Genomic DNA, 12,349 nt, shown 5'->3' with positions numbered 1-12,349 from the left:
AACTCGGTCGATTTCGTAATTGCAGCAGTTCGGATTAAGAACGAACCATTCATACATCGATGATCATCATTAGACTCTGTATGCAAAACGATCATTCGTACCTGACGATAAACACCCCAAGTTTCCCAATGGGGACAAAGGGAAATAGACCCGTAGATTTCCAGTCCAGACCGAGACGAGCCTTGTCCGTGTATGGTAAACGGGCATGACCGACGAAATCCGGATTTTTTTAATCCTGACGATAATGTAGGGGAAACGAAAAAAAAAAAAAAAATAACCTTTGGGGCTACCCACTTATGATCTTCGATTTTGTGCGTTTCCAGTTCGTGCTCCTTGTGTTGCTTGCTTTTTCCCTGGATTTCCTCCATTCTTGGCGACGATATGCCCCCCAAGTCTCGTTGGAGTTGAGAAACCCTATTGTTTCGGGATCGGCGGACAAGGGCAGATCTCGTGTAACGAGGAAGCGTGTTCCGGTGCTGGAGATCAGGAGCTTAATAGGCAATAGTAGACAAAAATAAGTAAGATGACGAGGATTTATTTGTTTATGGAGTTTACAATGGGCGTACATGCAGCCGTGTGGCTTATGTATGGATGTATGGAAAATGTATTTGAGTAAACTATGTATGATGGTGGGTTTATTGTATGCATCAGGCCGTATAAGTAAACTTGAAGGTCTTGATCTTCTATCTCCTGGGATATCTTTCTTTACCAACAGTCTTCGGTCAGTATCTGACAATTGTCCCTTTGAAATCTCCCCCAAGGGCTGGGCTCACTCGAGCTTCGGAATAGTGCCATGACTCAAGTTTCCATGCTTAAAGAGCCATACTCCTTTTGCCCGGAGAATTGACAATGGGAACATGTTCACTTAGAGAGAATAGCATAGGTAAAGGAAGAGCGGCAATTGAGTCCATGCTAGAGAATTTCCGGACTTTCCCCTGGCAGTAGCCAACATTGCTGGGGCTGAATCTCAAACTACCACGCTTGCCACCTGCGACATACAGCCCTGTGCCAAAACATGAGTCATGGAAGCTGTAGAGAGGGCTCGGAGGCTGGCCTTGCCATGCGGCTAGAGCTCTCGTGCCTCAAATGAGGCTAATGTACGACCCATACTCGTACATGGGTAGATTTTAAATGCGCATGCATTCCCCAGGTTTATTGCCGAGTTATTGTGTCTGACTATCTACCGTGTAAATAAACCTTTGTTTTCGGCATTTCTCGCGTGTGAGATCTGGCAACTACCGTATTCTGGACCCTGAAGCGTGCTCTTACCATCGACGATGTGAGGTCATAGGAGCCTTGAGATAGAGAAGCATGGACGATACGAGTAAGGCCTCCTATTCCATAGATATTAATTGAACCATACAGAACTAGTAACTAGGCTCAGTTATTATCGGGTGATAAAATAATCTCATTGTCGAGTGAAAGAGCGCCGAAACAGGAAATCGGATACCCTAGGGACAGTTGAAGTATGTGAGTATATAGCTACACGTGATCTGGTGGCAACATGCAAAAATAGAACTATATGAATAAAAATTTGTTTATTGGAAGATAGACGAATCAGAAAAATCAAAACAATAATAATATGAAGTCGGTTGCCACTAGAGTGATTTATAGACAAACCTAGAACGCCGCTGATCGATACGGTAAAACCTAGATTTTTAGAGTCTATACCTAGGGCTATAGATATTACCCGCCTGTACATATAATATGTCAACTCTTCGCCTAGTCTATTACATGTATTCCCAAGATCCTATCCTCACCGTCATCCGTTGATATGTTTCTTGTCCAGCACAGGTCCTCACATGTATATTCAGTTTGACTGGTTTTGCGTTCAAGATCTTACTCTGAATAGGTAGGTATCTAGGTTTGGCTAAGATGGATCTAGTTAGTTACTGAAATGCAATATTGCGGGTTTGTTAGCAATGTGAGGTGTCATATGAGGCGGATTTTCAATAAATAACTCCAAGATGTGGTATTGTGGCTACATAGTTACCATTGTCTCGGTTTAGGAACGCTATTCATTTAAGGGACTAGTTAATACATAGTACATAACTACTCGCTCAAGCCAAGAAAATGCTCAACGTGTTTGTCTGTTCGGTGGAGGCTGTAGGGCTGACTTTGGTTAAGGACTCAAGAGCAATCACAAGCATGTTCCTGCAAGCCCTACCGATGAAATGGTCTAAGACTCGAAGTGCTTGGGTACCCATCAAACATGATACTGACTCGATTTCAGAATCGATTCTATTCGTGGTTGGTGGTGTTATCCTACCCCCGGTCAGGGGGTGGGGGAATGCGACGAGACAACTAGGCAGCCATGAGTTGTGTAGGGCTTTATCTATCTCGATGTACGACTTCAGTCGCAATCCTGATGGGCCTGGTACGGATCGGTATACCGTCAAAGTTTACCTAGATAGTTCAGCCGTCAAAGTTTACCGTATTTACCACGTCTGTTGTCGTCATATACATTCCAAAAGACGTACCGGTACCCTGAGGAACTCACCAAAATCCTCGGGTTTCGGCAATTTCACTTCGACGACTTCGTCGCATGATATATGCGCTTTCGAGACATCAAAGACAGTAAGCAGAAAGAAAGAAAGAAAGAAAAAAAATGTTCGGCATGTTCCGTCGCATTTACGAGAGCTTCATCTCTCCACCCGAAGTTCCCAAGACTGATAATGCCTTGCGATTCGGGTTGTTGGGAGCATCCGATATTGCGTACGTTCTTCACCCAAAGTCCCAGCAAAACGAAGCAGAAGCTGATCATGGAATAACAAAAGGCCAATGTCACTCCTCCGTCCGGCAAAAACACATCCGGAAGTCATCATCGCATGTGTCGCAGCGCGAGACCACGCGAGAGCCGAGGAATATGCCAAAAAGCACGGCATCGAGGGTGTTCATGATAGCTATCAAGGTTCGTTTCGCATAGCCCCGCCCCCCTTGCGGGTATTGACTACGTAGTTGGCGGAAAACTGACAACAGCCAAAAGACGTCCTAAATGACCCATCCATCGACTGCATCTACATCCCTTTACCCAATTCGCACCACTACGAATGGGCAATCCGCGCCATCGCAGCTGGAAAGCACGTCCTGCTCGAAAAGCCCAGCACCTCCAATGGCGCTGAAGCGAAGAAACTATTCGAGCATCCAGTCGTCACAGCACCCAATGCTCCTGTCTTATTGGAAGCGTTCCATTATCCCTTCCATCCTACGTGGCAGACGTTCATGCAACTTATCCACAATGATCCCTTAGCGGGACCCGTGAAAAGTGCGGCTAGTTATTTTTCTACCCCCAGGGGTTATTTTGGGAAGGATGATATCCGCTTCCGGTACGCGTTGTCGGGGGGTTGTAATATGGATCTTGCGACGTATTGTGTGTCGCAGATTCGGCAGATATTGGGTGATTCAAGGCCAAAAGTTGAAAGTGTGACGTTTAGAACGCTATCGAAATCCGAGCATCCGGAAAATGAAGTTGAGGATTTGGAGCAGATTGATGAAGCGGTGACGGCGACGTTCAAGTCCAAGACTGGCGCTGTGGGGAGGATAGGTTCTGATTTTGCGTTGACCGGTACTTTTTTGGGCATGAAGGTACCGAAGCTGGAATGGGCGAAATGCATTGCTGAACTTGAGGAGAAGGAGGTTAGCGGAGAGGAGGAGGAGGGGAAGCAGACCAAGCTTGGAGATGGGGAGAAGCATTACGTTCAACGCATGGTGACCTTGTACAACCATATCGGTCCCGTGGTATACCACAGCATCGTCGTGGAGGACAAACATTCTATCAAGCGCGATGGAACAACAACGGTGAAATCGTGGACGCAGAAGAATACGATCAAAGCATATGACTGGCCCGACAAATCCGATGGCCGTCAGGGCGGCGCGTCCTGGTCCACGTATAGATATCAATTGGAAGAGTTTGTGAACCGTGTTAAAGGCAGAAAGGGAACAGGCGTGTGGGTTGAGCATCAGTCCAGTATGGATCAGATGGCTGTACTGGATGAGATGTATGAAAAGGGCGGGTTGAAGGTTAGGCCTTCTAGAGCGGTTGAGGTGGAGGGATGAAGCTGGTAACTTATGACTTTTGATCTAGGCTGCATGTTCTGTACACTGTGATTGAATTTTCTTAGGAGTAATCACTAATAAAGCTCGCTTGCCCATTCTGAATGGAACCTGGAATACTAGGCCACACTATGTACTACTGAGTATATACTACGCAGTACCTGCGTTTCTCTATATCCGTTATACGTAAGTTACCTAGGTACCTTCAGAGGTTGTACCTCTCTCTATTTATATATCTCCGCAGTTACCCCCCGGCATCCCGTTAGCCACTCCACGGCGATAGGCCCGACTCCGAGTACCTCTCGGACATGCTCCGACCGATAGTATCCAAGAACGAGTTATCCGAGGTTTTTTGCGATTTTGCCCACAGGTACAAGAAAACTAGCGAATAGAATGCCAGCCTTGTAAATCTGGCTAATCTGTAACCAGACCGAATTTTTTTTTTTTTATGCGCCGAGCTCTCCGACTTAGGATTAAGCCGGGTAAATGGAGTACATACGACGCGACGTTGCCTTCCTCTTGGGGAATCGTGGGGTTGGATGGGGATAGCACCATTTTCTTGAATGGCTGGCTAGAGGTCTGTCTATATAAGGAGTGCCTCGGCATGTCTCATCTTACCTTCTGTAGTCATTATTTCGAAAGTTCTTGCTTGCTTTAGTTTGACGCATGAGATAGACGGTCAAAATGGATCAACCACAATACCTTGGCCTCAAGGGCCAATCCCTCCTCTACGCCGTCACCCTCTGCTGTTCGATAGGCTTCTTCCTCTTTGGCTTCGATCTCGGCTACATGGGTGGACTTACCACATCTCCCGAATTCCTAGACCTATTCGGCAACCCTAATGCATCTCTACTCGGCTTTCTCGTATCGTCCTATGAAGTCGGATGTATGTTTGGCGCTTTGTACCAGTTCATGGTCGGTGATCGCTGCGGAGGCCGTAAGCCAAACAACTTTGTCGGAGCAGTCATTGTGTCTATTGGCGCAATTTTGCAGGCAAGTTCGTTTGGTTTGGCGCAGTTCTTGGTAGGACGGCTTGTGTCAGGCTTCGGATTGGGTATAATGACCACTGTCATTCCCATCTGGTTGTCGGAATGCACGACGCCCAAGTCACGAGGTCGCATGATGGCTATGCAATTGTCCAATCTGATTATGGGGTTGATTATTGCAAACTGGTTGGACTACGGAATGTCCTTCCACGCTGGCTCAGTGCAATGGCGCGTCCCGTGTGCATTTCAATGCGTGTTTTGCCTGATCCTCTTCGTGTTCATACCTTTCCTTCCAGAGTCGCCGCGTTGGCTTGCTGCAGCGGGACAAATGGATCGTGCAAAATATGTCTTGGCTGCGCTTCGCGGTCAGCATATGGATGCCGATGAAGTCGTCGAGGAACTCGGCCAGATCCAGTATGCTCTTGCCATTGAAGCTGAAGAAGTCGGCTCATGGAGCGATACATTCAAAGATGGCGGTATCAGCGGTTCTACTCGAGTGGCTATCGGCTTCGCGGCGAATTTCTTTCAACAATTGTCTGGTGTAAATGTCATGTCTTCGCTTGGCCCATATGTGTTTCAGAACTCGATCGGCATGAGCCGGTATAATGCTATGCTCGTCTCTGGTGGATTGCAAGTGTTTTATTTTCTGAGCAGTATCATTCCATGGTTCGCCATTGACCGTGTCGGAAGACGAAAGCTGTTCATGATCGGCAGTTTGGGAATGGGCACATGTATGATGCTTTCGGCTATTTTTGTCGGCATCGGTACACAAGGATTAGGTTACGGCGCCGCTGTTGTCTTGTATCTGTTCCAAAGTTTCTTCACTCTGGGCTGGCAATCGAACATGTGGATCTACCCCAGTGAGCTTCTGCCGTTGAGGCTGCGCCTGCGTGGTGGTGCCATTGCCGTCATCTCGCAGTGGCTGTTCACTTTCCTTGTTGTTGAGATCACGCCGCCTATGATCACCAACATCGGATACAAAAGCTATATCGTCTTTGCAGTCATCAACTTCGTCACGATTCCAGTGGTGTATTTCTGTTTCCCGGAGACCAGCAAGTTGCCGTTGGAGGCTGTTGATCTGTTGTTTGCTAACCGCGACGGACAGAGGCCTGGTATATGGAGGGTGGTAAAGGACTCGACAGACCCGGCATTCATGGAAAACATCAAGAAGGAATTGGCCGAAAGAGCCGAAGCCAGAACGATAAACGAGAAGATTGTTGATGCGGCAAAGCAGGAAAAGGCGGTTGAGCTCGAGAACGTGTCTGTCTGATTGGCGGCCGCAACCGACGCGATGTCAGCTGAATATGCGATTAGTCTCCAGTAGGAGAGTCTTGTTGTACGTGAACAAGGATTAATGCAAAGTTCAGGATGTCGGGATTCCGTGGTTCTTGTCGTGTAGTTGTTAGCGTCGCTAGTTAACTCCTATCAGAGTACGTCGTTAAGTTACTAGTAGCTTTAAGTTGCCGAATCTAAGATGACAAATTGACGATACGTATCAGAAACAGCAAGATTTGCCATCTGGCCAATAATACAGCCCGAATGCGCGACATCAGCAGCGTAATTACAGAATAGGTACGGTTGTGTAATTTATCGGTGATCATATTCTGTTCGGGCCTGTACGTCCTCACTCTGGACTACATTCGACTTGTTCGACTTGTCTGACCAGAAGACATTGGCAGCAACTCTGGTCCAGCGCACGTAAGATACAAGCTCGCAACTCCCGTCTTTGTTAAAAAAGAAAGAGAAAAGAGAATATTGCAAGAAAATCTCCAGCAATACCTCCTTGCGATAGAAAGCAATACAATCTCGCTCCGACTGGAGCGAAGCGCAACAGCTATGCCGCAATCCAACAATCAAGCTCAACAAGCAACACCGCCCACGCCTACCAACAACAGCACACCGCAAACATTCGACAAAATTCCCGACGTCGATCCAAAGACAGGGCTTCATGAGAAGAGTAATGCACCGACTCTCAAGAATCGGGCCGAGTCCGACCTCACAGTTTCGCATGGAATTCTAAGACAATCTTCACCTTCAAACGCAAACAAACCACTCGAAGCCGGAACACAGAAATGCAACCTTCCACCAGAGAAGGTGTTTTCAATACAATTAGGATCGGAGCTATTTCGGTTATCGGGAGCTTCAATTGCCTCTGACGGTCAGTCGTAAATTCCACGTGCGAATTTAAACTATTGGACTGAGAAGCCTAGAGCACCGTCATACTTTTCCTCTTTTTTTGAAGAGCAACTTCAACAAACAGATCAGAATGGAACCATTCGCACACTTTATATTGACCGGGATCCGGTGATCTTTCGCGAGATTTGTAGGCATTTGCAAGGTTGGTGATGTCATCGTATTTTGTGGTTGTAGCGTACTGATGTCTCTACAGGATACCATGTCCAGCCACGAACCGGCGAAGAATTCGTGAGACTATATCTTGATGCGCAGTTTTACAGTTGTACGTTTTCAACAGGACAACTTGTTTAGCAAGTTTTTCAATCTGACCCGGTCATAGTACCCCGACTCATCGGACAGCTCTTCGAATCCGACGTCTTCTTCCAAATCGGCGAACGAGATTTTAGAGTACCCAAAGACATCTTCTCGGCACCCGGGGACTCACCGAATTTCTTCACGCTCGGATTCAATATTCATTTTTCAGCCCCTCCTTTGATGCTACCGGGACTAGAGAAAACGGGCCTATTGCGACCCCCTTCGATCATCCCTCCTAGTGTCCCGAATCGATCAGCGGAAGTTTTTGCGCAGTTAATACACATTCTAAGAGGGTATCCGGTGGATATCAAGAGCGAAAGCCACCGAGCCGAACTCCTTCGCGACTGTCGATATCTCCATCTGCGTGGCGTGGAGCAGAAACTCATTCCTCATGAAATCAGTTACAATCCTGAACGGGATTGCAGCGAGATCGTCATCCGGCTAGAAGATATCCGTCAATCTGGTGTTCAGTTTGTAGCTGACGGATCGCTCGTTGACGGATCTACCTCCTCCGGCTGGGTATATTATGCGCGACCATTCGTGGACGATAAGCCATGCGAATTGATAGTTGAAATCGGAGGCCAAGGCACAGTGATTGATCTGGAATCAATGCGCGCCGAATTCCGTGGCCTGACAAAGGCCCGTGTGAGCAGTCTTGTGCAAGTGATTGCCAACAAACTGAATCTACCCAACAAAGCGCCACTGGGCTTGATGATGATGATGGCCGGTGGCGGGTCGAGAAATACAACCGCTAGTCCAGGCCGTTCACCGCTCAGCGAAGATCGACCAAAAGTCCATCTCGGATCAGATGCGGATATCACGATTGACGGCGAATGCTACTACGTCAAACCTGGTGGCTCCACGGGCTTCAACCTGGAGAAATGCAGCAGCGCTACAACTCCTAGCAACGGGATATCTGCTGGACCACCCGTGAAACGGAAACGGGAGGAAGAAAATGGTCCTAGTGGCAGTCCGCCGCAAGGGCGATGGATGGTACATAATGGGCAATGGCGGTTACGGGTTCAACCCGATGGGTTCAGCAGTCGGCTTGAGATTATATTTACGGCTGTTAAGCTGGAGGTATTTACGAATCAGAGAGCGCGGAATCGGAAGAGAGGATTTTTAGGATAGTTTATCATCATCATAGGTGACAATCAACAATTTTTAACCGTCACAATATCATCACGATCTTGAATAACTATCATATCTTATCAGATCTTTGCATGAATTGTTGGACCTCGGCAGGTCCCCGAAGTGGCTTAAGTTGCTCCACGGAACACAGCTATTGATGACAAACCCTGCGAGATCTGCTAACTACATATGAAACATGGCCGTTCTGTTGGCATTGCCGCTATAGTTCCTGGTTATTAAGCTGGCTCGTCTAGATTGATTCTCGATAGACATATAAGATATCCCCTGGTTTCAAAACTACTAACTACCCGGGAGATGTTACCTGGGTAGTTATTCGAACCGAAAAAAAAAGAGACAAAATGGCTTCATCCGATATCAAAGTCACTCTCTACTGGTAGTTACCACACCTACCCCACGCATGCATGCCTACACAGACTGATTAGATCACAGGCTAGAGCAGTCCCGCGCTCACTCAATCCTCTGGATCCTTGAAGCCCTCTCCATCCCCTACGTCCTCAAAACCTTCAAACGCAGCAAGGACATGCGCGCACCCCCCGAGCTCAAGGCTATTCATCCCCTAGGCAAGTCGCCCATCGTCACCGTAGAAAGGCCCGAGTACGCCCAACCCTTGGTGCTTGCTGAATCCGGGGCCATTGTGGAGTATTTACTCAACCATTTCGGCGGAGAGGAGAAGGGACTTGTTCCGCGCAAGTATGCGTCGGAGGAAGATGCAGCCAAGAATTTGGAGATGGAGGAGTGGTTGAGGTATAGATTTTATATGCATTATGTGGAGGGGAGTTTGATGCCGCAGATGGTTACGGGGTTGATTCTTGATAGTACGTCACACCACGACTTTTGTAAATGGCCTGTTGAAATGGCTAAAAGCTGACGGCGGTGGTTGGAAACAGACATTCGCAACGTCCCAATCCCATTCTTCCTCAAACCGATCCCCCGTCTAGTGGCGGACAACATTCAGATGAATTGGCTTGACAAACAATTCGCAGTCCACTTTCCGTTCCTGGAAGGTCAACTCAAATCTGCTCCTGGAACGAGCGACGGGCAACGGGGAGGGTTGTGCGGTGCAAAGTTTAATGCGGCTGATATCCTAATGAGTTTCCCCATTATTGCGGCCACGGGCAGAGGATTGATTACGAAGGAGAGTTATCCTGAGATTGTGGCGTTTGCGGAGAGGTTGAAGAACGATGATGGGTATCAGAGAGCGGTGAAGAAGATTGAGGAGGTGGATGGGAAGTTTGTTGCTTCCTTGTAGTTTTTTCCCCCTTCTTCTGTATATACCATGTGTAAAGCATCAAGTGATTTGAGAAGACTGTTCATGTACGATAGATAGTATCAGAGTAAATGAGTTAGTTCATGAAACTGAGTCTTATGATGATAATGTGGGCTATACCGTGTATGGATTAGCGTAGATGGTCTTGGCATAACCTCACCTCATCCACCCTTCAACATCCGCACGCAACCTCGACATCACCACGAACATCTTCAATCCAGTCATCCATTGAGACCTCTCACAATGGCTGGTCCAAACAAATGTACGATATATGCCTAGCATTCCGTCCAAATAAGCCAACCAGCTATATTGCGAACCACCGCTAACTCTTCGTGCTTACAGCTCTCATCCTCGACCCTGCTCTGCAGAAGTACTACGGTAATTCTCTCCTCGGGTATCCGCTCCGCAACACCTTTGCCTCCTGAAGAATTCTTGATGGGAAGGAAATGAATAAACGCTGAACTTGGCTGTAACAGAACTCAACGCAAACCGCTACAAATACTTCAAATGGACCCCGCGAAACGCCTGGTTGACTCTGCTCTACGTCGGCATTGTGCCTAGCATTATCGGCTATGTTGCCTACAGCACTGATGTGAGTGATCCCGCTTCTTGAGATGGATAGGATACTTTTTAATGGGTGGTGGACTGACTGGCGGGGCTATGAAGGGAAAATATGACTTACGCGGAAAGAGACGAGGTGATACTATCGCTGAGTGGTAGAGGAGATGAGTTTGTGTGTGATTTCGTTCACTATTCTGAGTGAGCCTTCGCGAAAATCTTTCTCGCGGTGAATTCCTCTGAACGTCGCAGTACGATTCAATCGCAATTGGCTCGTTTCTTTTGTTCCTGAGAGCGTCGCGCTTTCGAAATTTCCGTTTTAGACGTGTGAGGTTTTGAGATACTTCGCAATTTGTACCTGTATATACTATGAAAAGGGAACAAAAGTTGACAAAAATCAGTTCATGTGCTCTACGTAGACTACGTTAGGGATTTTTGCTTCGAATGGGTAGGGTATGTGTTACAGAAGTGGGTTATTCTTGGACTTGATTTCATTGAATTAGTAGTACGGTAGTAGTACCTGCAGCTATGGTACATGTAAGCATGTCGGCATAAATAGAATCATATAGTACAGTATACATGATGTGGGACGATCAGGATTGCTCTTCCTCTGCATTCGGAGTTGGGTTCCCCAACTTCCCCTCGGCTTTAGGCTAGCTGTTACAGATAGCGTTTGAAGGCGACGATGAAAAAGAGTCGTTTTGCCCATCCAAACAACTTTAGTGAAACAATTCAAGGATCCTTCATGGGTCTCGGTAGGTTTTTCATTGTCCTTGCTGATGCGATCTTCGAGGAGGTTTCGATTAACTGATCCAGGAAAGATATTTGATAGGCCGTATCTCGTTGAATCATATCTTTTGAGCAAACAATTGACCAGATAGCACGATTTGATATCGACTATCTTGAAAATAGAGCACTTTTGTAGGCTGGCGACGCCAGGCCATGGAACTTGCAGTCAGCATAGACAGTATTCATCTAATACGGACCTCTGCGCCTCCCCCATCCACCACCACGTTCCTCTGGTAATCTTTCACCTCTCTTCCAATCCCCACTAGGCAACCCATTCCCTGGTGGTCCCCGTCCCATCCCCCCTCCCCCAGGACCCCGCCTCCCTCCGCCACCTCCATTCTCACGCGGCGCTCTAAACGCCCTCATTCCACCCCCAATAGGTCCTCCAAGGGGCCCTCTGCCACCCTGCACCGGTGGCGCAACACTCCCATCATCGAGCGGAGGTAGAATCGCAACATCCACATAATCGCCAATCACGAACCGCGCATCGGCTAGCGTCTTGTCTCCTTCGTCTTGACTGGAGCTATCTTTCTCCGTGAACGGTCGTCGCGCGCCATTGGTTCGTTGCTCGTCGTGTCCGTTTTTCTCTGATGATCGTCCGAGTATTACGCTACCGATGTCTTTCGAAAGATATCGTCCTCGTCCCTCCGTCGCCGCGCCGCGTGTGTCGGGGTATATGAGTCTGAAACATAGCCTGGTCCCGGCTTGAGGATCAGGCAGTTGTGATGGTAACGCGCCAGCTAGCAGACTAGACAGCTCACGTAACGAGCATGACTGCCATGTGTAGATTTCTAGATGTGGAGGGAGCTCCCTTGAACTGTTGGGCCCCGTGGGTGTAGGGATTGGAAAGTCCGTGAGGGCGTGGTAGGCGTTTTGGCGAAAGAACAGTTTGAGGTGGAAGGGGACCGTGGTTTCTCTGTTGATTGTCATGTCTGTTCCGCTGGCTTTAACGCAGCAGGAAAGATATTCGATCAGTTGGTAGCTTTCAAGTAATTTAAACTGCACGCGACAAGTTTTATCTGAGCAGTGAACCGTGGTGTCAGGTTTGATGTAG

At 47.8% G+C, this 12,349-nt stretch overlaps 6 protein-coding genes across 6 annotated transcripts; 5 read left to right on the top strand and 1 right to left on the bottom strand.

Moving 5' to 3' along the window:
- Positions 1 to 2,608: 2,608 nt before the first annotated feature.
- On the top strand, positions 2,609 to 4,056 carry EYB26_006236 (uncharacterized protein; the record flags this gene model as incomplete). Its single annotated transcript, XM_054265512.1, has 3 exons — positions 2,609 to 2,715; positions 2,778 to 2,911; positions 2,987 to 4,056. The coding sequence occupies 3 exons, from the start codon at positions 2,609 to 2,611 to the stop codon at positions 4,054 to 4,056; spliced, it is 1,311 nt and encodes a 436-aa protein (XP_054121487.1).
- A 681-nt stretch (positions 4,057 to 4,737) lies between these two features.
- EYB26_006235 (uncharacterized protein) lies at positions 4,738 to 6,309 on the top strand (the record flags this gene model as incomplete). Its single annotated transcript, XM_054265511.1, has 1 exon — positions 5,998 to 6,309. The coding sequence occupies one exon, from the start codon at positions 5,998 to 6,000 to the stop codon at positions 6,307 to 6,309; it is 312 nt and encodes a 103-aa protein (XP_054121486.1).
- Positions 6,310 to 6,875: 566 nt separating this feature from the next.
- Positions 6,876 to 8,660, top strand: EYB26_006234 (uncharacterized protein; the record flags this gene model as incomplete). The annotated part of the gene is made up of 4 exons (XM_054265510.1): positions 6,876 to 7,197; positions 7,252 to 7,377; positions 7,429 to 7,497; positions 7,555 to 8,660. 4 exons carry the CDS (start codon positions 6,876 to 6,878, stop codon positions 8,658 to 8,660), a joined length of 1,623 nt encoding a protein of 540 aa, XP_054121485.1.
- A 359-nt stretch (positions 8,661 to 9,019) lies between these two features.
- EYB26_006233 (uncharacterized protein) lies at positions 9,020 to 9,930 on the top strand (the record flags this gene model as incomplete). Its single annotated transcript, XM_054265509.1, has 3 exons — positions 9,020 to 9,054; positions 9,111 to 9,496; positions 9,569 to 9,930. 3 exons carry the CDS (start codon positions 9,020 to 9,022, stop codon positions 9,928 to 9,930), a joined length of 783 nt encoding a protein of 260 aa, XP_054121484.1.
- Positions 9,931 to 10,191: 261 nt separating this feature from the next.
- Positions 10,192 to 10,668, top strand: EYB26_006232 (uncharacterized protein; the record flags this gene model as incomplete). The annotated part of the gene is made up of 4 exons (XM_054265508.1): positions 10,192 to 10,210; positions 10,291 to 10,326; positions 10,425 to 10,540; positions 10,615 to 10,668. 4 exons carry the CDS (start codon positions 10,192 to 10,194, stop codon positions 10,666 to 10,668), a joined length of 225 nt encoding a protein of 74 aa, XP_054121483.1.
- Positions 10,669 to 11,481: 813 nt separating this feature from the next.
- On the bottom strand, positions 11,482 to 12,225 carry EYB26_006231 (uncharacterized protein; the record flags this gene model as incomplete). The annotated part of the gene is made up of 1 exon (XM_054265507.1): positions 11,482 to 12,225. The coding sequence occupies one exon, from the start codon at positions 12,223 to 12,225 to the stop codon at positions 11,482 to 11,484; it is 744 nt and encodes a 247-aa protein (XP_054121482.1).
- Between the last annotated feature and the right edge of the window lie 124 nt (positions 12,226 to 12,349).

The sequence above is a fragment of the Talaromyces marneffei genome, chromosome 4 (genome assembly GCF_009556855.1).
Source record: "Talaromyces marneffei chromosome 4, complete sequence".
Lineage (NCBI taxonomy): Eukaryota > Fungi > Ascomycota > Eurotiomycetes > Eurotiales > Trichocomaceae > Talaromyces > Talaromyces marneffei.
Note: the sequence above shows the minus strand (reverse complement) of the source record. Positions and strands in the feature narration are given on the sequence as shown.